This window comes from Zalophus californianus, chromosome 12, assembly GCF_009762305.2.
Source record: "Zalophus californianus isolate mZalCal1 chromosome 12, mZalCal1.pri.v2, whole genome shotgun sequence".
NCBI classification, from domain to species: Eukaryota; Metazoa; Chordata; class Mammalia; order Carnivora; family Otariidae; genus Zalophus; species Zalophus californianus.
Genome location: NC_045606.1, coordinates 83,807,189 through 83,834,191, shown reverse-complemented (window position 1 = coordinate 83,834,191; position 27,003 = coordinate 83,807,189). Strand labels below are relative to the sequence as shown.

At 43.1% G+C, this 27,003-nt stretch overlaps 1 protein-coding gene across 5 annotated transcripts in view; it reads right to left on the bottom strand.

Annotated features, from left to right (window-relative positions):
* The window catches only part of NRF1 (nuclear respiratory factor 1), a 147,920-nt gene that overhangs the window by 16,946 nt on the left and 103,971 nt on the right, over nt 1-27,003 (bottom strand). For 2 of the 5 annotated variants that reach the window (XM_027572973.2, XM_027572974.2), the window contains exons 9-10: nt 23,574-23,731; nt 15,690-15,814 (exon numbers count right to left, since the gene is read on the bottom strand). In XM_027572973.2, the coding sequence (XP_027428774.1) occupies nt 15,690-15,814; nt 23,574-23,731 (283 nt within the window). Of the gene's footprint in view, nt 1-1,760; nt 1,849-9,582; nt 9,725-15,689; nt 15,815-23,573; nt 23,732-26,216; nt 26,376-27,003 lie in introns of all 5 variants that reach the window. The other 3 variants (XR_003516318.1, XM_027572972.1, XM_027572971.2) reach the window with 3 other exon arrangements.

Below are 27,003 nucleotides of genomic sequence, written 5' to 3'. Positions count from 1 at the left end.
GTAGCCAGCTGAAAGTGGACCTTCCTAAAATTAAAGTCCTTTCTCATGGTTAAAATTCATTACTATTATTTTGGGTGTATGTGAGGGGTGGGGAAAGGACATGAGATTCTTGGAGGAAAACAATGTTTTTAAGGTGGGAAGATAAAGACCACAACCTAAGCAATATGGCTGGAAGGGGTTGTTCCAAAAACATCCAGGCAAATTCCAAATTCCCTTTTTCCCTCCAACAAAGCTGAAACAGAAACTCCAAGGCTGGCAAAAGCAGTCAAGAAACCATTTCAAAACGTTCGGACTAATCTCTAACACAGTGCTGTCCACCAGAACTCACTGTAAAGACGGCCATGTTGTATTTGTGTGCTGGTCAATATGGTGGCTGCAGAGCACATGAAATGTGGCTAGGAGGACAGAGGAGCTCAATCTTTACTTTGACTTTAATTAAAGTTTAAATAGTGCAGCTCTAAAACCTTTCCCGAGCTTCCAGTGAGCCACCTCCACAGCATAAACATGCCTCAATCGTGAACACACTGTAGAACACGGTAAGAGTTGCCTTTGTTAACTGGAAACTCAATCTGAAACTGGATGCTCTGCCTTCACCTAAAATATGTTTTCCTCGCATTTCCCCTATTTATATCAGGGTTGTTGTTTTTTCCTTCCCCCTTTGCTGCTCGACCCCATCAACTTATTTTTAACACCCCCTCCCCCTCCCCCAGGGCCCCCAGGTGAGAAACTTTGCCAGCACTGGAGAACAATACAGCATAGCTCTGCAGTATAGGACTACGAGCAGTACGGAACGGCTGGGCTGGGCAAAACCCGAAGAATTGCTGGACGCCGGCTTCGTGAGCCAATCTGATAGCAGGGTTTGTCTCACTCAGAGCAGTGTCTCAGTTTCCAGATTTAGACCCCTTCGGTGATTTTCAGATCCAGTTGCTAGCTTTACAACGGAAAAGATGTGTTTATCAATTTCACTTCGAAAACCCCATTTGGCCTCTGAAAATCTCTAAATAGGCCTTTCTAATAATGAAGATTTGGTGTAATTATAATGTCACAGGCAATTGTCCTGACAAGGCAAAACCAATATGTCTCCTTGCTGGGTCTTTGCTCTCAGTCTGACCAACAGGAGGAGAAAAGAAGCTTTGTCAGGAGCAGATGTGCAGTGGGAGGCCCCGGGGAAGCAGATCTGCTGAATGGGGCAGGTGCCACTTAGACATTCACTTTACTGACTCCAACCACAACCTCCCCTTCATTTGATATCCTGCTCTTGGCAGGAGGATGGGGAGAGAGCATCATACAAAAAGGAAGCGTGTTTATCCTGTTCAGATTACGGCTCTGCCAGGCCACCGATGCTGGGCTCTGCACATTTGCTCTTTATTAAGCAAATGGTGGTGCTGGGAAGTGAATCCCTCTATTTACACAGGTAACCTGAGAGCCAGAGGGCCCCCAAACCATACTGGCTGCGATGTACAAGCTATCAGAGTTAATAACAGTGCGCTGACATTCCTTCAAAATCCTAATGGAAGCATAAATAAAATGAGCAAAGTCCACTTTCCCCAAGAACCTTAAAGACTTCATTCTGTAGGAGTTTTTCCTGTCATGAGATTCTGGTTCTTGTGTGAACCTTTTTACATGCTCAATTAAAACCTACTTTTTCATCCACGTATTAAACAGAAATGAGTCCAATTAAAGTTGTCCAATTATGGCTCTGGATTTGGTATGCCAAAACAAAACAAAACAAAAAACCAATTCCCTTTACAGAATATTACCTGCAATGACAGGCACCAAGATTCTGCTGGAATCATCTAAGACCAGAATCTGTCTTTCGAATACAAAGACTCAGAAAGATGTGGGGACCTAAAGGGAAGGAGAATGAGATAAGGACACATGTAACTTGGCCCTCGTGACACTGGGGATGGAGAGGAGACTGGTCAGTCCATCTGCCAGGTGGCAGGCACCTTCTTGGGAGTCTCTGCCCTGAAGCTCTGGTCTGAGTCTTTTGCCCAGAATGTCCCTGGCTCACCGAGGTCCCCCAGCTGAGAATACCTGACACAGTCAGACCAAGCTGTTGTGAAGGTATGCCAACCTAGCTTGACAATGTATGCTAATTCCCTCCGGGGCCCTGGAGAGCCAAGTCTGGAGGCATTCAGCTTTTAATACGGAAAGCACCTAAAAGCTACCTCGGAAGGACATGGCCATGGCTCAGATGAATACTAAGAATAGAGACCAGTGTGTAGCGGCCTGTCATTTCATTGTAAAGGTTCTTCCTTTCTGTAGTCCTTAAGTCTTCAAGTAGCAGGGCCTAGATTAGCAATTTCTGGTGTACGAATGATGAATGCTGAGGCCACCCTTGTTTATAAATGGTATAGGGGAGACAATACACCACCCCCTCTGGAGGAGCAGACTCTGCAAGGAGAAAGATGAATCTAAACATCACACTGACACTTTCAAGAGACAGCCTTGGTCCTTCTGGAGGTATCCACAGGTCAGCATTTTTACGGGAGACAAACAAAGGCACCAAAGAACGCTGACAATTAGAAAACCCTCCAGCTGTGGGGGCTATGTCTGATGAGTGACAGGAAAGACCTGGTCATCTGGAGAACTGAATCTCAGTTTGGTTTCTCTAGCATGCCTGGAGGGCACAGTATGCTTTATCAGTAACAGAGACTTTCTAAGGCAGGGATTCCCAGGGAGTGGATCTCACACTGCTCCCTCCAAATGGAGGCTCACTGGACCAGATCCCAAGAATGTGTCCCAGAGGAGCTAAAAGCGAACACTCTGAAGATTAATATCCTTCCCGTTCAGTCTGAGTGTTTAAAAAAAATAACAACAATAATAACAACAGCAGCAGCAGCAGCAGCAATAGTAGTTAAGAGTTACTGCATGCTTACAATGCTCCAGGCACTAAAGGGAATGGGACGAAATAGTCTCTGCTGGCCCCTAAGTTTAGTGTGATCGACATACCTCCCTGGATGGGCAAGAGTGGGGTGTCAGCAAAACTGCCATTTCCCTCTGACGGCTATTCTAGAAGGCATTTTGGATTTTAGGAGGTAACTGTGAATGGAGTCGGGAAGGAGGACAAGCTTCAGTGCTATAAAAGGGCTGGGCAGTAACACATCTGGGGCAGAAAACTGTAACTGTAAAGCCCTCTGGGTATTCTAGAATTGAGAGCCCCGGTATACACCTCTATGTTCCTATTTCAGAAGCAGCCATGTTTTCGTGGTGAAATCTGGAATTCATCCAATAGTAATGGCTTCTTTCAGCCTCGTGACCCACTGGGCTCTGGATATTTGATCCTTTTTGGGGTCACTATAAATCATTAAAGCGCCTCGCCTCAAGATGCCTGTAGCCAAGAAGAGAAATCTGCATTTGTGAGGCATCTGGGTGGAAACGTGTAAGCGGCCTGGGTCGTGCATACAGAGACTAGGAAGTGGGTCTAGGTGTCTCCACTGCCTCTTGTCTTAGGTTTTCCTGCTCGGGACTCTGCGGTGCACAAAAATAGGCCAGTTCTTGCAACCCTCCTGCCCAGCTGTTTACTGGTTGAGGATTACTGCAGTCATATGGTAGTGGGTTTTTATTTTGTTTTGTTTTGTTTTAAGCAAAGCCATGCTGTCTATGAGCTGAGAAGGTCACTGGGAGGCAAGGCTCATGAAGTATTAGTGTTGTCCTTCTCTGTGCAGAGGGGGCACAACTTGCCAGAAGAGCACAGTATTTTTGCTATAGCCTTTAGATCAATGCTATCCAATATAACTTTCTGAAATGATGAAAATGTTCTGTATCTGTGCAGTGTATTACAGTAGCTATTTACATTTAAAAAAATTTTTTTAAGACTTTATTTATTTATTTGAGAGAGAGCGAGCACAAGCAGTGGGAGGGGCAGAGGGAGAGGCAGAGGGAGAAGCAGACTCCCCGCAGAGCAGGGAGCCTGACGCGGGGCTCGATCCCAGGACCCTGGGATCATGACCTGAGAAGGCAGACGCTTAACTGACTGAGCCACCCAGGCGCCCCATACCTATTTACATTTAAATCTGAATAAATTAGAATAAAAAATACAATATCTCAGGCCACACATGGCTGTTGAGTGCTTGAAATGAGGCTGACTGAAGAACTAAATTTTTTATTTTACTTAATTTTAATTAACTCACATTTAAATCCAACAGCCACAAATCATAGCTACTGTATTAGACAGCACACATTTAGATCCTGCGTTTTGATGCCATTTATTTGCCTCTGCTAAGATTTATCATGACACTGACTTCTAAGGTGAGTAAAATATGGCTATTACCACTCCTTAAAACAATCCTGCAAAACAGTGACCCACACAAAGGAACAGCTGAATCAGATGAATAATAAAGACAATGGTTTTCACTTGTTTTAGATCTCCTTGACTTCCTTGGTTGGGTGGGTTGCAAGGAGGAGTGAAGAGGAAGGAAGGGGCCCACGTCAGGCAGTAGAGAGTACTGGAGAACCGGGTTTAGTTTCCAGTTTCACCATTTAGTTGCTGAGTGACACTGGGCAAGTCCCAGCTTTAGCTGCCTCCACAAAATAGGGCTCATAGCTCTGTTCTACCCACCTTACTGTTCTACAATGCAGAGGGTGACGGTGGCAGCCGTAGTAGTAAAAACAGAAAAGGAAAGAAAGGAGGAAGACAAGAAAATGATGAAGGTCCTAAATAATGATGGTCAGTGCTTACAGTTAAAAAGCAAAAAGAGAGCAAAAGTGAAAGTTATTTTCCTGGTATGACATCTACCAACATGTTTTCCAGAATGAAAACTATCATTTTAAGAAAATAGTTGACTTAGGGGCGCCTGGGTGGCTCAGTCGTTAAGTGTCTGCCTTGGGCTCAGGTCATGATCCCAGGGTCCTGGGATCGAGCCCCGCATCGGGCTCCCTGCTCGGCGGGGAGCCTGCTTCTCCCTCCCCCTCTGCCTGCCTCTCTGCCTACTTGTTCTCTCTCTGTATCTCTCTTAAATAAATAAAGATTAAATAATAAATAATTTATTTATTTATATAATAAATAAATAAATAAATTAAATTATTTATTTATTTATTTATTTAAATAATTAAATAAATTAAATAAATAATAAATAAGATTAAATAAAATCTTAAAAAAAAAAGAAAATAGTTGACTTAAATAGGGAAATGCTGTCTGCAAAGAAAGCGTGTTGTCCAGAGGACATTTGAAGCATCCAGGGCCCGGGTGCTGGCTGCAGGGCTGCCGCTCCCCAGTGCAGCGCCTGCTTCCCAGGGGGCCCCAGCTGCAGGCCCTCACGTACTCACCCCTCCACCCTCTTCTTTTCTCAACCATCCTCATCTGATTCCTTCTAAGAAGTGATCTTTTCAGGTCTGCGAGTATGCTCTACCTCCCCCTCCATTTAAAAAAGACCCATGATTCCGGGGGCACCCGGCTGGCTCAGTCAGCTGGGGATATGACTCTTGATCTTGAGGTCGTGTGTTCTGGACCCACGCTGGGTGTAGAGATTGCTTAAAAATAAAATCTTAAAAAAATGAAAATAAAAAAGACCTACGATTCTAAAGGGAAAAGAGCTGTACGACAGATGAATCTTCCTTTGCTTTTTGACAGAACAGGCAACGCCTCGGCTTGGTCTGACTGAGACGATCCTAGGAGCTGAGCTTCCCTTTACGTCTCCCTGTCAGTGGAAAAGAGGGTCATTTACTTGAAGGGAAGGTGGCCTAAGGGTCCACAGAGCGCTGCTCTTTGGGGACTTTCAGGCTGGGAGGCTTCTGGCCTTGGACTCCTAGCTCACATAACACCGTTCAGGGGCTGCCTGCTTCAAGTCCAGGGAGTACTGAACTCGCCATCTTTGGATTAAAGGGACAAATGATTTAATAGCAAAGAACAGCTCGTGGCAAAGCTATTATCGCGCTTTATGGTGACTGAAAATGTTCCTTTACAATAAAACTTAATTTAATACATTTGTTTAAACTTTAATTAAAATAGTGAGGCAAAAAGTGATTTAGTGCATACTAGAAGAGCATACCAGCACTTTATTTTTTAAAGATTTTATCTGAGAGCGAGCAGGAGTGGGGGGGGGGGGGAGAGGGCCAGAGGGAGACACAGACTCCCCGCTAAGCAGGGAACCCGACGCCGGACTCGATCTCAGGACCTCGAGATCACGACCTGAGCCGAAGGCAGCCGCTTAACCGACTGAGCCCCCCAGGCGCCCCTACCAGCACTTTTTGGAGGAGCAACACTGACATGTTTCCTAAATTAAATTAATACTGACATCTCCACTGACTCTTTTGGGAACATGTCCATATACTAATGTGACCAGAGAATGAGGAGTACAGAAAAACGGAGAACGAGAGATGTATTCTATAGTTTATCATGATGAGCACTGGCATTTTCTCTCTTATTTTTAAAGAAGAGCTGGATCAGAAGGACCTCTAGTGAGTAATAATGGAATGATGGTGGTGGTGAGAATAAGGACAAAAGTGAAAAAAGTGCCCCTTCGTGATGGAGATTGAAATCCCATGCAGCTGTGAGATCTGAAGAGCAATTATGCCCTTAGGAGTAACCAAGAGCCCTATCAGCTAATGCAAACTAGGCGCTGGGAGCCAGCAGCCCTCGCCCCAGAACAGTGATATAACCGAATCCAGGAGCCGTTAACCAGTCCCCTTCAATTTCCTTCCCTCAAGGCTATACAGAAAGGGCTTCTGATGTCCCATTTTTGCAGCGTTTACCTCTGGAGCATAAATCCTTCAACTGCATAAGGTAAGCATATGGATCAGTCCTGAAGTCAGGGAAGCACAAGAGTACTCTGCATTCGGAAGTGCAACTGAACATATTCTGGGGAATGATGAAATTCGGGGAGATGAAATTGATGTGGACAGCTAATAACTGTTTTATGTTTACAGTGCATCTATGTGCCAAGCACTATGCTAAGCACTCTACAGGAATCACTCTGTTTAATGCTCCCATCAACCTCATGAGCATGGAACAACCATTAGCCTAATTTTATAGTTAAGGCTTAGGTTAATTTGCTTGCTCAAGATCACAGAGCTTGGTAATGCAGCTTTTAGAGTAAGCAGCTAGGCCAGCAGACCCTCTCATCTCCCTTGCCCCTCTTACTCTCAGCACTAGACCAGATATCCACAAAGTTAAATGACCCCAGCCACCACTTCTATAGCAGAGGCTCTTAATCCTTTGGCCGGTGGAGGGGCAAGGAGTGAGAGGTGGGGGAAGGCGTTCTCTAATCTGTTTGCACATCTGATCAGAGCTATGGATCCCAGATAAGTGCAAAAAATTTATGCAGAATTTTTCAGGGTCCAAGCCCCCAGGTTAGGGGTGCGCTAATGTCCTTGTAATACATATAAAGTAGGTTTCCACAGAGAATTAAAGCACACACATATCTGCCTCCTTCAGATCCAGCGGCGCTTACCTCTTTATAATCAGTACGGAACAGGCCTTTCTGCCGTCCTGTCTCACTTGGGAGGCCTTGCAGAATAGGAATGTGTGTTCCAATCTCTCAGGCAAAAACCTCACCCAGGAATCCTGCTCTCTCATCTGAACTTCATGTTTCTGTCCTCATCTATCCACTCTTTTACCCCTCCTGCTAAAAAGACCAATTTTTTAAAAAAATTAAAAAAAAAGTGAGCATAACTGAGAGTAAACTGGAGAAACATACATATTTTTAAAAGTTTTTCTTTCTTTTTAAGATTTTATTTATTTATTTATTTATTTATTTGCGAGAGGGAGACAGAGATGGCGAGAGAGAACACAAGTGGGAGGAGGAAAGAGAGAAGCAGGCTTCCCGCGGAGCAGGGAGCCCGATGCGGGGCTCGATCCCAGGACGCTGGGATCATGACCTGAGCCGAAGGCAGATGGGTAACCGACTGAGCCCCCCAGGCACACCTTAAAAGTTTTTAGTCGGGTCAAAGAAAAGTAGCCAGGTGGAAAGGTGAAGACAGGTTCAGTGTGAAGAAAAGGAGAAGACAGTATTTTTTTTTCTAAAGGAATTAAAAGTTGATTTCACTTGATTTGGCAGTTGAAATGGGTAGTAAAATGCACACTGGTTTTACAGTGCAGGAAGACCGAGTGGGGTCTTTTATCTTTTAGTTGGAGGAAATTTATGTTGATGAGTCTTAAGGGGGACCCTCAGGCAGCAGGGCTGTTGCCAGCGCCATGTCAGAACAAAGAGGGACACAGTGCACAGCAGAGAAGTGAGAAGGCCTGCTCTTTCTGTAAGTATAATGTTAATACCTTGTAATCAGCTTTAATTTTTAAACAAACCCAGCCCTCTAGAGTACACATCTCTCCATTCAGGGCTGGCCCCATGTCTCAGCCAGGACAGCACAGGTAGTGGATGGTCTCTGGGTGTCGGAACGGTGGAGAAAGATGCATTTTCCAAACTCTCTGGCATGACCCTATCAAGAGCTGGAGGCAGAGCCAAAGGGAAGGCACAGTGAGGGGCAGGGGAAACAAATTAGCCATCAACTAGCTTCAGGCAGAAATGTTACATTCCGCAGGGCCCTTTCTACTACCTCGGTCCCTACCTTCCTAGAGCCAGATGGGAATGCTGAAAGAACTCTGGCATCAATTGAATGGTGGCAGGAGGGCTTGGACAGGAGCTTCTAGGGGGTGAAGAAACAACTCATAAGCTGGGTTCACTTCCTTGGGAACATCACCTACTCCCCGCCCCCAAACAATATCCCTCGTTCTAAACACCCACCCACCCCCAATCAAATGAAAATAAGAAGATATGTTCACTAATTGCAAAGTGATCTGCTCACTAAAAATACTAAAATGTGATGATAGCTGACCATTGAATGCTTCTACAATTTTTGCCACTGGAGAACCACAGACCTACGGGCTCCCCTCGGCTAGCAAAGGGAAGTGCGTGTGCAATCACGCAGGCAGAGGGCAGGGCTGCTGGAAGGGGAGCCCTTGGCATCAGAAATCACCACAGGCTCCCTATGGCCATCGGGGACACCTGGGCAGATGGGCACTGCGGCTAAGCTAGACAAAGGCAAGCGGCTTCTAGCAGGGATGGGGAGAAACGCCTGACATTCCTGAACTTATTTGTTCAACACTGGGAGACAGTCATCACTCTGTATTTGTGGGGTCACGTTGAAGGGAGGCAGCACAGCTGAGTGAGGTGGAGGCAAACTGCCTGAATCCAAATTCCACTTCCGCCACACTCTGTGTGAACCTGGCCAAGTTACTGAAACTTTCTGGGTCTCACTTTCCCCATACGTTAAATGGGCATAATGGTGTTTACCTCATAGGATTATTCTGAGTTATTTAAATAAGTTCATGCACGTACAACACTTAGCAGAGGGCTTGCACATAGCAAGCATTATATAAATGTTTATTAAATAAATAAAATTGATAAGACAATGGAATTGAGAGACAGAATGCAAGGTCAATAGTGGGAAAGAATGCAGATTCCTAGCTTGGAGTACTCCATCAGGGGAGTGTGCCCCACCCTCATTTTAGTACAAAAAATGAAATTGAAGAAGTTGGGGAAAAAAGGGAAATTAAAATTTCAAAGTGTAAGAACTGAGCCTCCACAGAATTCTGCATAAACAGAATGGACAGCCACGATTTCTTAATCTAGAAAAACGCACCTGGTTTGGTCTAACTACAGGGACAGTGTCTCCTCCAGCAACAATTAGTGTCTCATTCAATTCACTGGGGCAGTATTAAGAGCACTTGCTTCCCACTCCTGGTCCATCTCTGTGATAATGAATACTCCCCACTTCCCCTGCCCTAGGGAAAGATGAGGCAGAAGGAGAGGAGAACACTTAAATTAGTTAAATTAAAATAAGACTTTAACACTATGTTAATTACACTGGAAGTAAAATTAAGGATAAAAAAAGGCTTAATTCTTCTGGATAAACTTTAAAATTTCTGTAAAGGTCACTCCCCCCACAAATCTTTTTGGAATTTTGATTGAATTTTTTCCAAATTTGGAGACAGGCCTTTCACTAACTGCTAATAGTAACACCATAATAATAAAATATTACAGTATAAAGAAAAAACAAATAGATGATCCACACAAAAGACCCTACACAGCCTATTTAAGAATTCTGCATAAAAATACTGAAAACATTTTTCACAGAACTAGAACAAATAATCCTAAAATTTGTACGGAACCACAAAAGACCCCAAATAGCCATAACAATCTTGAAAGAGAAAAACAAAGCTGGAGGTAACCCAATTCCAGATTTCAAGTTATACTACAAAGCTACAGTAATCAAAACAATATGGTACTGGCACAAAAATAGACACAAAGATCAGTGGAACAGGACAGAAAGCCCAGAAACAAACCCATGATTATATAGTCAATTAATTTTCAACAAGAGCAAGACTATACAATGGGCAAAACAGTCTCTTCAACAAATGGTGTTGGGAAAACTCTACAGCTACACGCCAAAAAAAAAAAAGAAAGAAAGAAAAAGAAACAGGACCACTTTCTTACACCAAACACAAAAATAAACTCAAAATGAGTTAAAGACCTACATGTGAGACCCGAAACCCATAAAAATCCTAGAAGAGAGTACAGGCAGTAATTTCCCTGGCATCAGCCGTAGCAAGATTTTTTCAGATATGTCTCCTGAGACAAGGGAAATAAAAGCAAAAATAAACTCTTGGGGCTACATCAAAATAAAAAAGTTTCTGCACAGGGAAGGAAGCAATCAACAAACTAAAAGACAACCTACTGAATGGGAGAAAATATTTGCAAATGACATATCTGATAAAGGGTTAGTATCCAAAATATATAAAAAACTTATAAAACTGAACACCCTAAAAACAAATAATCTAGTTAAAAAATGGGCGGAAGACATGAACCAACATTTCTCCGAAGATATCCAGATGGCTAACAGACATAGGAAAAGATGCTCAACATCACTCATCACCAGGGAAATGCAAATCAAAACTACAATGAGATATCACCTTACACTGGTCAGAATGGCTAAAATCAAAAACACAATAAACAACAAGTGTTGGCGAGGACATGGAGAAAAAGGAACCCTCTTACACTGTGGGAATGCAAACTGGTGCAGCCACTGTGGAAAACAGTATGGAGATTCCTCAAAAAGTTAAAAATAGGACTACCCCATGATCCAGTAATTGCACTACTGGTTATCTACCCAAAAAATACAAAAATACTAATTCAAAGGGATACATGCACCCCGATGTTTATAGCAGCATTATTTACAATAGCCAAATTATGGAAGCTGCCCAAGTATCCATCCGTAGATGAATGGATAATACACAATGGAGTATTATTCAGCCATAAAAAAGAATGAAATCTTGTCATTTGCAACAACATGGATAGAGCTAGAGAGTATAATGCTAAGTGAAATAAGTCAGAAAGATAAATAATACCGTGTGATTTCACTCATATGTAAATTTAAGAAACAAAAGAAATGAATAAAGGAACATACAAGCAAGATGCCTGGCTGGCTCAGTTGGTAGAGTTTGTGACTCCTGATTTCAGGGTTGTGAGTTTGAGCCCCACGTTAGGTGTGGAGCATAAAGAAAAAACTAATAAAATAAAAAAATATAGCGGGAGTTGGGGGAAAGGAGAGACAAATCAAGAAACAGACTCTTAACTATGGAGAGCAAACTGATGGTTACCAGAGGTGGGGTGGGGGGGGTGGTGAAACAGGTGAAGGGGATCATCATGATGGGCACTGAGTAATGCACAGAACTGTTGGATCACTGTATTGTACACCTGAGACTAACAGAACACTGTATGTTAACTATACTGGAATTAAAATAAACTAAAAAATGAAAAAGAATTCTGCATATGATAAAAATGACATTTTTCTAAATTAGTTTAGAAAGGATGGATTTCAACCTTTTTATGGAATAAATGGTACTAGAATAGATTATGTAGGGAAAAAAAATCAATTCAGATTCCTACCTAATGTCCTATTCCAAAATAAATTCCAGATATTTTACAGTATTTATTTTTTTTAAACTTTTTTTTTTAAGATTTTATTTATTTGTCAGAGAGGGAGAGAAAGAGCACAAGCAGGGAGAGTGGCAGGCAGAGGGAGAAGCAGGTTCCCCGCTGAGCAAGGAGCCCGATGCAGGACTTAATCCCAGGACCCTGGGGTCATGACCTGAGCTGAAGGCAGACGCTTAACTGATTGAGCCACCCAGGCGTCCCTATTTTACAGTATTTAAAATAAAAAATGAGACCACAGAAGAACTGTTATATATTTATCTGATTTGGGGCCTATGTAAATGTAAAGGCCAAAGACAAATAATTATGGAAATAAAAATGAAAGTAACAGAAGTAAAATAAAAATAAACTGAAAAAAAAACCCCTATTTGCAACATACACAATTAAAGGGGTTATATCTTTAAAATAGGATACTTTCTTAGCAGCTCTGGTAAGAGGCTTAATGGGACAACAGTTGAAGCAGATGATTCCCATTATCTTTATTGATTAACTATGAACTATCTGTTTAGTCCCTCCCCACCCCCCCATCTAGCTTTTAGGAATAAAAGACAGCTGCATGAATATGCAATAAGATCTCAGACATAACAGCACCTTGGAAGAGGTGGCCGAGGGTCAATATAGTTCCTATTTTTAATTATTTTTGCTGAAATAGAAAGGAAGAAAAAAGATGTGTAGATCTGGTTGCCCGATGATGGCTGACCATGGGTGGCGAGGTCAGGTGAGAGGTGACTATGGGTCACAGAGCCCTTCAACCCCTGTGTGGGCCTGCCTCACAGACTACACAACCTTTTATATTAAGGTGTTGGGGGGTGGGGAGGCAAGGAGCGACTGTGAGAGAAAGAAAAGAAAAGAAAGGAGCAGACGAGAAAAGATGTAAAGGAAGGCACTCATGGAGAGGCCTTCCCTAGTCTTAGGCAATTCTCCCTGCACGTCAATAAAAAGAAAGGAACCTGTGAAAACTTTGAATTGAACCAAACCATGAAATTCCATCCTAAGAGACCAAAGACCTATTCAGTGCTATCAAAAAAGGGAGAGCATACATGAGATAAAGTAATACCAGTGCTTGAGTAGTCCCCTTAGTGTTGGGGTGGGTTAGAGTCCAGACAAAAGGAGACATCTTCAAGGCGCAAGGTCTCCGTCCAATCTGCCTTGGTGACCCAGAAATTAAACTTCTGGCGTGTATGCATGGGTTGTTATCTTTCACTTGAAAACCACTGTCCTACAGGACACTGCTTCATATCCTTGCTGCCCAGACATCTCTCTCCCATTACCGTACTCTATCAAGCAACACACACGATGGTTCTCCATCCCAGAAGACGCAGAAACTCCCTCTGCTTCAGGCCTAAACAATATCCAGATTGCTCTCAGAAGAGTTGTCTGCTAGTAGGATTTTTATTTAAACCATGCTCTGGAATCTGGGGAGCATTTCTTTTTCCCCAGTAGTGGCGTTTTCCAAATAGCACCTTGTTCCTCTACCATCTGGTTCTTCCTGATAATACTCTTCCTGATAATCAACTTGGTCTACTGGCAGACACCATAAGGTTATCATCACAGAAGTGACAAACTTTGGCAACAGGAAACAATCTGAAAGAATGATGAAAAGAGAATTCCCTAAAAGTCTATCCAGATACCAAATCAGCTATGTACATGGGAGAGATCTGGTTCCAGCCCCACAGTAAACTCTATAGCACTCTGGGTAAAATGTGAGAAGACAGAAGGAGCATCAGAATTATTTGGATCATATCCAATATTAGATTCACTCTCTGGATTCCCAAGGGAGAGATGAAATGATTGGCCTTCCCCTGAAATTGCTGGTGTAAGGCACAACTCAACCGCCTGGTGTGAATCAGAAACGCTGCGCTGAGAAAGTGCTAACTCCAACTCCCACGTCTTAGTTCGGCATATGTTGGCAGTCACACACTGGGGACGGCCTTCTTTGGGAACCACTGGCTTTTAGGATGTAGACCAGAATTTTCCCTTACTGCCAACACAATCAACTACATGAAATCAACACAACTGATTCACACACCCCAAGGCAACTGAAAAGAGGCAGCTTCCAGGAATCAACAGTAGTAGGTGTGGTTCAGCTTTACTGTATGGCTGAATGGGTCCACTTGGCCAGAGACCCCCAGGGTCCTTATACTTACCTATAAATTCATCTGAGAAGGTGAGGCTGAGGAGGAGCCAGAACTCTAAAGCTGTCTATTCTCCTAGCCACGACATGTCAAGACCATTAGAAGGGATAACAGTCTCCTAGTCTCCTATCAAACCCAGGCAGAGGAGTATCTGGAGCATTCCACAGGGAGTAACAGCAATCTGCACTTCAGAAGAATGTCGCAGAGCCAGATATCCTCTCTGTTCAAGGTAGATTAGGACTCAGAAGAGGAGTAGCATAAAGTAAGAAAGTAGGGGTAGGATTCTAGCTAAAGGGGGAGGTTTTCCTTAAATCTACCTATGGTCCATTTCATCCCGAACACACATGGCTGTAAGGTGCCCTTTAACCTGCAGTGTTCTGGCTAAGATCAAGTCTAACTCTGTTAGGGTTAGTTCATGGAAGCCCCTAACCCTACAGAAAAGGCAGGCTCTAGTTGTAGTATTTGATTTTGTTGTTTGTTTGTTTTTTAAGAAAATGATTCTCAGGGGCTCTTCACATTTCCTGTGTTATTCTCTGGGTGACAGACACAAGTACTTTCCTCTTCTCACTTCCAAAGGAGGACACAGCTTTGGGTCTTTCTTCAAAGACTTTTCCAGGTACCTTTGTTCACTTATAACAACAGATCTATCCTTTAAAAAGTGCCAGGAACTTTTCTCTCAGCCACTGATGTCATTAAGGAACTTTCTGTCTAAATAAGACTATGTTATTATTTATCCTCTTTTCAAGACTAAAAAGAAATCTCCAAAAACCATGGAGTACTTAACTTGTCCTACTTAACTTAATTACATATATATATATATAAGTTTAATAAACAATCACAGAGTGTCACAGAATGGGTCTGGTCCTTCTCTTTGACCCAGACTTTTGAGGCACTTCCCCAGGCAGCCCAAGTCTTGGTAACTGACTTCCAGAGCCTGCTGACGTGGATCCAAAGAGCTGGGCTGGAGTTGTAAATTTTTGCCACCATATTTCTATGAACTTTATCCCTTTTGTTTATTCAAGAAATCACCAATATCCAGGAAGTCAAAGAGATGGGAAAGAAGGGCAGGGTGGTGGCGTGTTATTGGCTAAATCCAGAGGTCCCTGGTGAGGCCACATTTAACAGGAGGCAGACTCATGGCACCAACCATAAAAGCGCCTTCGTCACAGCCCGCTGACTGACCCCGTGTGAGATGCTGGTGCCTTTCTTAAGACAGCATGTTCTAACTTACAAAGCACCTGCCCATGGGAGGGTCTCTGCTGCAGCAAAGGACACTGATCTGCCCCATGGGAGAGTAAAGAACAAAATGTGCCCCATAGCAAATTTTAAAGTACCTCTCAGTCCTATCACAGCAAAATACTTTTCAAATAAGCAATTCAGTTAGATAGCCATTATCATGGCATTCCCCCCGCCCCCGCCCCGCCGCTGAAAACCCCAAGTCTCCTACTAGTGAAAGGAATCAGAGAGGCTCCTAGAATTTCACTCGGCATCAATTGCCTATCAATAAAGAAAAACTCAAATCAAAGCTCAACCTCTTTCTGAAGGGTCTGCTGTCAGTCATGTCATGAAGGTTTAAGTGGAAACAGGGAAGATATTCAATAAAATATTTATGCTCTCTTACCATTAGCATCTTGGACTCCAGTAAGTGCTCCGACAGCTGCTGCGGTTTCCCCAGACAGTACGATCTGTCCCCCTCCTTGCAAGGTGGCCTCGGCCAGTGTGGCGACAGCATGGGCGGCGGCTTCACTGTGGGCACAGGAACAGCAGAGAGGGGGCTGTCTAAGTTGAATAAAGGTACAGCACTGCAGCAAGACAACCCATCCTCCCAACCCTTCCTTGGATCTCTCTACTGACTCCATGGCTATGAGCCTACCAGTGAATGCAGGAGTCCAGTACTGCTGGACAGACCCAGAGGAATTTTTAAATGATAACAGTAAATAGCTAGAGAACCCCCAAGTCTTACAGATTTGTTTATTTTTATTCTTTTTAAAGATTTTATTTATTTATTTGACAGAGAGAGACACAGCGAGAGAGAGAACACAAGCAGGGGGGAGTGGGAGAGGGAGAAGCAGGCTTCCCGCCAAGCAGGGAACCCAATGCGGGGCTCGATCCCAGGACCCTGGGATCACGACCTGAGCCAATGGCAGATGCCTAACGACTGAGCCACCCTGGCGCCCCAAGTCCTACAGATTTATAAAGCTAATGTGACATTTTCTTTAAGTCTAAGAAACGGGTGTTTGAGGGGGCGCCTGGGTGGCTCAGTCGTTAAGCATCTGCCTTTGGCTCAAGTCATGATCCCAGGGTCCTGGGATCGAGCCCCGCATCAGGCTCCCTGCTCCGCGGGAGGCCTGCTTCCCCCCCTCCCACTCCCCCTGCTTGTGTTCCCTCTCTCGCTGTGTCTCTCTCTGTCAAATAAATAAATAAAATCTTAAAAAAAAAAAAGAAAAGAAATGGGTGTTTGAGGACAGAAGGCACTCATTACCAATCTCTTTATCAATATTGGTTGAGTGCCTGCCAGCCAGAGTGGGAGCTCTGATCCACACTGACAATGCAAAAGTCTTTCTGGTTGGCAATCACAAGGCTTTCTTGTTCTCTCTTCTCTTTATGGTAACATTAGGCAGATTATCTAAAACTGCCCTTTGGCGGCAGAGGATGGATGATACGAGAAGTTAACAACCTGGACTCGCTATTTAATTAATATTAAATAATAACAATGTAGTTCATATCCATGACTTCCAATACAAAGTAATGGCTAAGACCCTAATATCCTGCAAAGTCTAGCTCTTCTCTTTGCCTCAGGGTACATGTGGGCAGTGCTAAATTAAGGCTTGAAATTTTAAATGATCACATCAGCCCAAACTCCTAGCTTCCAGAAACACAATGAAACAAGAAATCTCCCTTCACTGCAAACACTTTGTAAAATAGAAAGATATTAACCATCTGTTTATAGTGAGCACCATTCTAGCAATTTGTATCCTATTTTTCTCTTTTTCTTGATACGCTTTTCCCAAATGCACAAATACCCATTTTTATTGATTCTAGGATGTTACAAACTAGAAAATGCTCCATTATTTTATGTGCCAGCAAGAAAGAAAATATGCCTGATAACTGTAGTATTGTAGTATCCAAATTTCCGAGATGTTAAAATGTGAAAGAAGCAGAAATTCAGCACCTCTCCTGGGAAAGTATCAGCTCCCGCTTTGCACAGTTACTGAAGGAGTATCAAATGCGGGCATGGAGTAGAGGAGGTGGTGTCATCCAGTTCTGCAGAGATGGGCAAAGTCCTGGGTTTGACACCGAAGAAGCCAGTTGATTCAGCTTTGCTCTGAAGCTGCAGGCCCTAACTCTGGCAGGCACACCTCGTAGTCACGAGCTGTAGGTGGGATTGGGGGACGAGGGCCCTGGACTGGTTAGGGTAGACGTGTCCTTACTGTGGGCAAAGCAACATGTACCACACTCAACAGTGTCACTTTCACTTGTGAAAGTCAGCAGACAAGTAAAGCAACTGACATAATCACTTCCCTGGGGGAATGTAGGGATTCTAGGAAGCAGTAAAAGAAACCCAATGGATAGAAAAGTCCCCTTAAATCGAAAATTCTCCCTTTCTTACTAATTTGATTTGTTTTTTAATTTTTAGGTCTCTGTTCAAAAGTTATTTTTTCTGATAATAAAATACACATAGCATACTTGTTAAAGTTTCATTAAATATAAAAGAAACTTTAAAAATATACAGAGAGAAGTTATTTCCCTCTAATCTTAAATACAACAGCTAATAATCAGGATCATACTGCAGTTTTATAGCCTACTTTTTTTCACCTAACATTGTATTTCCCCATGTAAATACTCTCTGACACTTATTCAAAATAATAAATGCAAAATTGCTGACAGACACCCCTCTTTTTTTCCCTAGTCACTCATCTGTGGCAACTTTCAAGTTCCTGGCTTCCTTTGAGTTAGTTCAAGGTCATAATTACGTATTTCAAATTTGTTTGCTTCCTTCATAAACATTTGGGGGTGTAACTGAGGCTGAGCAAAAAGCTCAACAGTCCTAGGGTGCATGTGCAGGCCATGTGAGAGCTAAGATCACCCTCCATGCTGAGATACACTTCTTCGTGATCCGATGCCCACAGTCAGTCATTGCACAGTATCTGTGACATTGATTTAGAACTGAAAGGGACCTTTGATCTGCAATTACTACTAAAGGCTATTCTTTACACTTTACATGGTAGAGTTTAATTTTAAAGTCCTTCAAAAATCTTTATTAGAGATCATAAAATTATGGGGTGCCTGGGTGACTCAGTCGTTAAGCATTTGCCTTCGGCTCAGGTCATGATCCCAAGGGTCCTGGGATCGAGCCCCCCCATTGGGCTCCCTGCTCAGCCAGGAGCCTGCTTCTCCCTCTCCCGCTCCCTCTGCTTGTGTTCCCTCTCTAGCTGTCTCTCTCTCTGTATCAAATAAATAAATAAAATCTTTTAAAAATAATAAAAAAAGAGATCATAAAATTAATGATTTTGTGTCTAGATCTTTAATATATTTTTTTAAGAAACTGATGTTTCTTAGAAAATTTTACAGTATCCAGCTGTCACTGATTCATGACAAAAATATCTCACACTCTCTGTCCTGCGACATCGCAGAGAGCTGAAAAGTCTATTCTTTGAGAAAAGCTGCAGCAGTGTGGTATTTTGAAGAAGGAAGCTGTCAATGAGAATTGTTTCTATGGAAATACGATCTCTGTTTACAGGTTACCTCAGTGACTGCTCCATTCCCCATAGTTTTGGTCACAATTTGTATACTCGTATTTCTGTGACCATCAAAGGGGATGTCCTGCCAGTCTCGGAGACCCTGGACATGGGCTTGCAGTGTGGAGTTTTACGGGCGATGGAGGGAGGACAGCTACGCGGATGTGGAAGCGCACCCGTTCCCAGCCACACCTATTTTATTACATCTGAAGCTCTACATGTTTGAAGTCATTTTCTTTAACACCTTTCTAAAATATGTTTGGCAGAGGAAAGGATGTGAACCAGCCCAAGCCAGTGCAATCCGGGACCAGAGGTGTGAGGAGGATGCCGAGCTCACAGGCTGGGGAGGTTGGTTATCTCATCCCTGCTCAGGGGCCAGAGGCATAGCAGTGGTGGAGGGATCTTCCCCGTGGGGCATGACGTGGCCACCCCGGCGGCCAACAGGCCTTCATTTCCAAATCTACCCTAACCACTGACACTAGACCTCATGGGAGTGAGCAAACTAGACTGCGAGGAAAAGATGCCCTTTACTTACAAGGTGAAGCTACTGTTCACAAGTTTTTGACAAAAGTAAGTTTCTAAACCAGAGTTACCGATGCAAAGTTTTCATCAGCTTCTCATCTGCAAGTGCCCAGCCTTCATAGCCAGGAGCAGGCAGCAGCTGCCCTCCATCTCCAGAGAGGGCTTCTAGCCTAGGCCATCTATCCCATTTTACTAGACAAATAAGTACCAGTCCGTACATTGCAGCCATATTTTATTTTAATATCTCTAATTCTAAGTCAGTAGTACTTTCATTAAAAAAAAAACCAGTAAATTTTTCTTTAAAAATAGGATTCACTTCTTTTTTATGCCAAGTGTCTTCATAGCAAAAGAAGAGCAACTCTGAGTTCCTTGAGAAGCGGACTCAAAGCAAGCCACTGCTTCCGCATACTGCTGAGTCGCAGCACGACAGACAGTAGACACACAAGTAAAAATTGTCTCGGTGTCGACAACACAGTGTGAATTCCTACTCGGGCAAATGTAGACTCAGGCTATAAATACTTACCATGCATGTGTATATGCAAGGGCTGTGCTGACTTTAAGACAATTTTTTTTTTAAGTAGGCTCCATGCCCAGTGTGGGGAGCCTGAAATTAAGAGTCGTGTGCTCTCCTGACTGAGCCAGCCAGGCACCCCAGGGCTGTAGTGACTTAAACTGACTTAAGAGGGAATATAATCTAGGATGGCTTAACTAACAAACTGAAACTTCAAATTAATTTTTGTATCGCAAGAAGCAAATGATGATTTCACTTCCTTTCCCTCTGGTTGTTCAGCTGAGTACTTTTGGTTTTTTGAGCTGTAATGTTCCGCACATCATTTGTTCCTTTTGATTCTCTCCCCATCTCCTTCCTAAAAGTGCTGATTTATTATGTATTTTGAAAATAATTAAAATTAACTGTTTCCAGATTCTTTTTTTTTTAAAGATTTTATTTATTTATTTGACAGAGAGAGAGCACAAGCAGAGGGAGTGGGAGAGGGAGAAGCAGGCTCCCCGCTGAGTAGGGAGCCCGATGTGGGGCTCGATCCCAGGACCCTGGGATCATGACCTGAGCCGAAGGCAGACGCTTAACGACTGAGCCACCCAGGTGTCCCTGTTTCCAGATTCTTAATGACAATTTCTCCTTACCCTCTTTGGGTTATTTATAATGCCAGGGTGGGCTGAAGGCTGTTTGAGTCCAGGGCCCTTGTTCTGACTTGCTACACAAAACTCTTTTAATAGTGTGGTTGAAAAACAGGTCTGTCCTGCATCTGTCCTAAATGACCCCCCTTTCCCCTCCAGCAGATGAAGGAGCCCCTCTGCCTTCTTATTCCCCACCTGCCATATCATGCAGCTTGCCTTTCACTCCTCACTCTGCACCCACATCTGCTGTTTACAGCGCAGCAGTGGGGCAGGTGATTATTAAAGAACCATGCTTGTTCCATCTGCACCTGAAACAGGCTAGATGGAAGCAGCTCTATGAAATCGCTTTGTTACCATGGGAACAAAGACCAGATTTCTCAGTGTAGTTTTCACTAAGATGACTTCCAGCAACACAACCTGCAGAGAGAGGCTGGGAGTATTGTCTAATTCCACAAAGAAGCAAACACCAGGGGTCTGCGTCTTACGTCCAAACCTCCTGGCATTAGACAGTGGGTGACCTCGCTTGGAATCAGAAAGCCCCTAGTAGCCCGGCTATAGTCTAGTCTTGGCTGCCGGGCTTGGTTTCTTCACATCTAGCAGAGCAACACACCATCCCCCAACACTCATCAAGGCGCTGAACTCTCTGATTGCAAAGAGATTTCAACATCTCTACTCCTCCTCCATGCCATAGTGAGCCGCATTCTCCTTCCTTTGGAGTAAACACTATAGCCACCTCAGCCGCATCTGAGCTTGTTAACAAGCCCTCAGGGGAAACCATTACTCTCCTTGCCTTTAGAAATAAGCCCTGGTCCTTACACTAAAGGGAGCCAGAAGGTGCCTCATATTTTCCACTATGTATAGGGTTCCCAGGACACTCACACTTCATTGGAATATCCAAGGTGTTGGCTCAATGAAATCAAGTTTTGATGGTCTTTAATGCTGGCCCCGTTAGGCTCCATGCCACAGTGAGGGGTTACCAGACCAAGAGGGAGGTTTTCACTCTGGCCATGACTTTTAGGAAGTTTATCCGTGCATCCTCTCTCAAAGGAAGGAGTGGGGTTGGGCCAAAGTGCAAGGGGTCAAATAAGACTTTCATGTTACTGAAAAGCCACATGGTTCAATGGGCTAAGAAAAAAGTTTCAATCCCAGGTTACTTGGGGACTCACTGAGTACCCCTGGGAGGTGTGTGTGTTGCATACCTAATCAACCACACTCTGGCCACACTCCCTTCAAACCCAGTCACTTTATCTCCACTCTCACTACTTTAGTTTCCAAGGCTTTAACAAGGCACACTTGGCCTGCCTCTTCCTAACTGGCCTTCTATTTCTAATCTCTTCTCATCGTAAGTAATTCTGAATAGACAAAATTTAAAATGCAATTTCAATGATAACTCTAATTCTTTTCTTTTTTTTTAGACGGGTGGGGGAGAGAGAGAGAGAGAATATTAAGCGGGCTCCATGCCCAGTGCGGAGCTCAATCCCACAACCCTGAGCTCATGACCCGAGTGTAAATCAAGAGTCGGACACCGACTGAACCACCCAGGTACCCTGACAACTCTAATTCTTGAAGTGCTAACTATGGGTTGGACACTTTGATGAGAGTTTTATATATATCATCTCAGTGAATCTTTTTAAATTCTATATGATGAAAATTATCCTATGATGAGGAAACCAAGATCAAATGGCTAGTAAGTGGCAGAGCTAGAATTCAAACCTGAATCTACGTGACCTCAGAACCTTCTCAGTCCCCATACTATACAGCCACATGGAAATCATTCGTACATAAGCCTATCAAGACTTTCTAGTTACCTATCACAACCAATCTAAACTTTGGCTGTTTTTTTTTTTTATATATATTTTGGAGGAGGTTATCCCCTTCCTCTGAATTTCTACAATGTTCATGGTCTGTACTACACAATTCAATAGTGAATTATGCTGAGTACTAGTGTTTACAAAGTGTTTTACTTAAATCAATTCCCCCAAAGATAACAGTAAGACTTCTCTTTGGGCAGACATTGTATCTTAGAGCACTCCTTATTTTACAACCTTCCCCAGTAGAGTGCAGGCAGGTCATAGGAATTCAGTGGCTAACTGTGAGGCTCACAGCTGCGGTACATAATGGGGACAGTAGCCTTACCATATGCCAGGCACTGATCTAAGGATCTTGCGTGCAGTGGCTTTCTCAGTCCTCATAACACCCCTACAAGGGAGCTATTGTTATTACACCCATTTCACAGAAGAGGAAAGCCTGGGCACTGAGTTCAAGTAAATGATCCAAGGTCAAACAGCTAGTAGGTGACAGAGCTGCAATGTAAACCCAGATGGTCTAGCTTCAAGACCCACACAATTAACTACTAGGTAAAATGCTTGGGTCCACTGAAAAGAAAATTATGTCAGCAATGAAGAGAAAAAGAATGATATAGGGATGATCTCTTCTGTCAACAAGCAACAGAAGGAAGCAAGCAGGGAACAATATCGTTTTGGAAACTCTCACTGGAGTATCCTATTCTGCAGCACCTTTCCTAAACATACCTGAAGAAAAATATTTAAGTTATTTTTCCTAATAATCTAAATAAAACTCATTTCAAAGTTACTGATAAGCAAGGGAAACAAATTTCCTGAAAAGTCAGTAAAATCAGCTCTCAACCAGTCCAAACATCGATTAATGCCTCTAACAAAAAGTTTCTTTTGTAGGAATGAAAGTATGACTAAAGCAATTTGTTCTGTAGGGTAAATGGAAAATCAGTCCTGAAGCTGCTTGCTTTATTATATCCTTTGGTCCCTTTAAAAACCCAAAGGTACTCAAACCCTGCTGCTTTTGGTCTGATAAAGGGCACAAGGTAGGATAGAGCAAAACGGATTGATGTCCCTCTATCAGCAGGCTTGAGCTGGAAGTCAGAAGGCTGGACTGGTTGCTGTGGGGTGAGGTGGGGCAGTAACGGGGTGAGCGGAGGCCGATTAGAAGCCAAACTACAATACCCTAGGGGCCAAGAGTGTTAATGTTAAGCTCCAACCGCCAGTTGTGACAGAGGTACCACATTTCTCTTTTCGACCCGTAGGTAGGGACAGATTCACCGTCCTCGTGTATTCCCCCAGCCCTGCCTCCACCTGTTGAGTGCCATGGTGACTGTAGCTCCCTGTTGCATCTCCTGAGAAGCTGCCACCGCGGCCTCCGCCAATGAGGCCACTGCCTGGGTGGCCTCTGACGCTTGTGTCGTCTGGATGGTCATCTCACCTCCCTGTAACGTGGCCCAGTTTTGTTCCACCTGAGGCAGAAAGGACAGGAGAGTAAAGAATCAAAGTCACAAAAGGATTATAACAAATTGCTACGTGCTCAGCCAAATACATACACATTTTTAAATTAACATGACCTACAATGTACAGAACAGGGTTTTTAGTATGCTATCTTTTGTGTATAAAAAGGGGGGGTATTAGAATATATATTTGAATTTGCTTATATTTGCACAAAGAAATTCTGGAAGGACACAAAAGAAACCACTGAAAATATTTTCCTCCTTGTGTGTGGCGGGGAGGGGAGTTGTGGGATATAGGTTGGCTAGGAGACAGAAAGCAAGATTTTCCAATGTATACTTTTAAATAATTTTTGAAATATCGGAGCCGTATCAATCAATGTATTACCTATTCTTATGAATTCTTTTGAATAGGTAATGTATTAATACGGCTCAGATTAAAAAATTTGAATAAACCATAAAATTCAAAAGTTAGAATTTTTGAATAGACCATAAATATAATTCTAAAAAAATTCAAATGATACCAAAGGATATGCAATGCCGGTACTCCCGACCTTTTGCCCAGAGGTGGCTACGGTTACCTATCTCTTATGTGTCTTTGCAGGGACATTCTCTCTATATGCAAGCATATTTACACACACACACACACACACACTCTCTCTCTCTCTCTCTCTCTCTCTCTCCCTCCTATTTCCCCCTTCCTACTCCCTCTTAAAAAATAAAAATGGCAGCTTATTCTACATTATCTTTTTGTGCCTTGCTTGTTTCACCAACAATACATCTCTGAAGTAATTCTATTTTGGAACATATAAAACTACTTCATTCATTCATGACTCATAATGATGGCTGCACAGCATTGTAGTATGTAAGCACACCATGATTTATTTAACCAGCCATCTTTTAATGGGCATTTAAGAAGTTTCTAGTCTCTTGCTATTACAAACAGTACTGTGATGAATATCTTTGCATACCACATTGTATATTTTATGGGAGTCTACTTATGGAGTAAATTCCTAGAGGTGGGACTGTCTATTAAATTTATTATATATTTTAATTTTTGATGGAAACTGCCGAATTCAGGAAACATTTTTTTTTTAATGTAGCAAAAACGGCTTTCCTTTTAGTGGAGAGGAATTATGAAGAAACAAAATAAAACATACAAAAAAACTTTTATCTGGTGAGAGAACAGACTAGGATTTAGTTTTGTTAGATCAAGGACAGGGGTTTTCTCGGCACTGGCATTATTAATTAACATTTGAGGCCAGACAAGTCTTTGCTTGGGGGTGGGGGGTGTCCTGTGCATTGTAGGATGTTTCGCAGTACCACTGGCTTCTACCCACTCACTAGATGATAACAGCACCCTCCCCAGTCATGATATTCAAAAACATCTCCAGATATTACCAAATGTCCTGGGGGGGGGGAGAGGGTATACCCTGATTGAGAACCACTCCTTTTAGTATAATGCTTTGCATTTAGAGATTTCTCAGTCCTGGATACCTGTATCTAGCTACTTTAGTCCATTTTGCTCAATAAGTGCAGTTGATTAATTATTCCCCCTCAAAAACAAAAAGGGCAGGGGCAGTGAAAGCAATTTCTAAGCGAAATTAGGGTAGGTGATAAATCAGTCCGCTCAGGTACAATATCTCTATGGGTTTGGGTCTCCGGATGTCAGCTGTGCTCACTGGAGCTCTGATTCACATTGCTTGGGCCCAGCGAGTGGAGAGCTTGTGCTTGCATATTAACTGTGTCCCAAAGAAAGTGTCACAAGCTTAGGAGAGGTAGATACTTAAAATGCCTCCTGCTTTTCTATTACCATACTTAAGACGATGACAGTGCTTCTCAGAATGCTTGTCAAAAGCCTCCCAGAAAATGGGACATTCCTTTGAACTACCCTAGTATTTGCCCTGAGTTCTCATAGGCAGTGGATTATGCCAGCAAGCCTTCAAAGCCCATCACTAAGAGGCAGAGACATCCCATTTCCTCCCCCTTAGAGCTGCAAAGTTGCCCACTCAGGAACTCACAAAACTCTTGCTTCCCAAGAGTTAATATCTCTTTGATTTCATTGCTCCAGTGAGTGTCACTGCAAATGATGCCACTTAAAATGGCAAGTGACACTGCCAATTTGCAGATGGTCTCTGATTCCACTCAAAACACCAGCCAAAGCTGACCAGCCCCTGTCACCTTTTGCCATTAAACAGTCTTCCTCTTTCCAGATCTGCCCCTCTATATTTTTGCCCATCCCACTGCAGAGCTTGGCCTAGTGCGGCTCTCCCAATACTCAGACTCCAATGGCAGCAATTTAATGTATACACATTTAGTTACAACTGTATTCGTAGCAAAAATGGTATTAGAAAGATGCCATATACAGTATACTTTAAGGAAGTTAAATTATATGGCATGAAAGATTAATGGATGGTGGCAAAGGGTAGAGAGGAAGTAGGAAGAAGAAGCAGACGAAGAGATTTCTATTCAGAATAATGGCAGGTGATAAATAAATCACTTGGGTGTTAACATTTCTTTGGAATTTCCTATTCTTCAGTCTCAGTGCTTTAGTTGTATTTGCTTGAGCTCTTGTTGCTCTCCCTTTCCATCTGTTGGGAGCCACTGTGTGGTTATCTATGCCGGATGTCACCATGTCCCAGAGAAAGGGCCCCAAGCCCTAGGAGGGAAAGATATTCAGAGGATGTACAGTTAGCATCAATGCTTTTCTGAGAGACCCACTCCAATGAGGCCCTTCAAACTGTGGTCACTCTTACCCCTCTAGCTACAGTGAACCACTCTCTTCCACACTCTCCCAGTGCGATGCACTGCATGTGCTGTTCCCTTCGATAGGAACACAACAACTCCCACCTTTGCTTCTTGTCTGACCTCAGGTGAACTTTGAGTCCAGACAACTCCCTCTATTCCCCTGTGGTCGAGGCTCAGGATCTCTCCTCTGTGTTCCATAGCACCCTGGGCTTGCTTCCTCTAGATCCTTACCTCATTGCCATTGTGCTTTGATGTGTTTTTCTCTACCACCTACCTGTGTGCTCCTTAAGAGCAAGAGCAGTCTTTATTTTCCTCTATGTATCAAATCTATGTAAATGGCACAGGGCTCAGAAAGTGTTTACTGAATGGCAGGATGGAGAACATATTCCTTTATTCATGTTTTCCTACTTGTTCTTCAGCCTACTTATATTTCAGGTAAACTGATATTCATTAAAAACCATCTAGAATAAGTTGTTCTACTGTTACATGTGGGATGGTTCAGCTTAAAATTCATGTCTTCAATGTCTTTGTATTTTGGT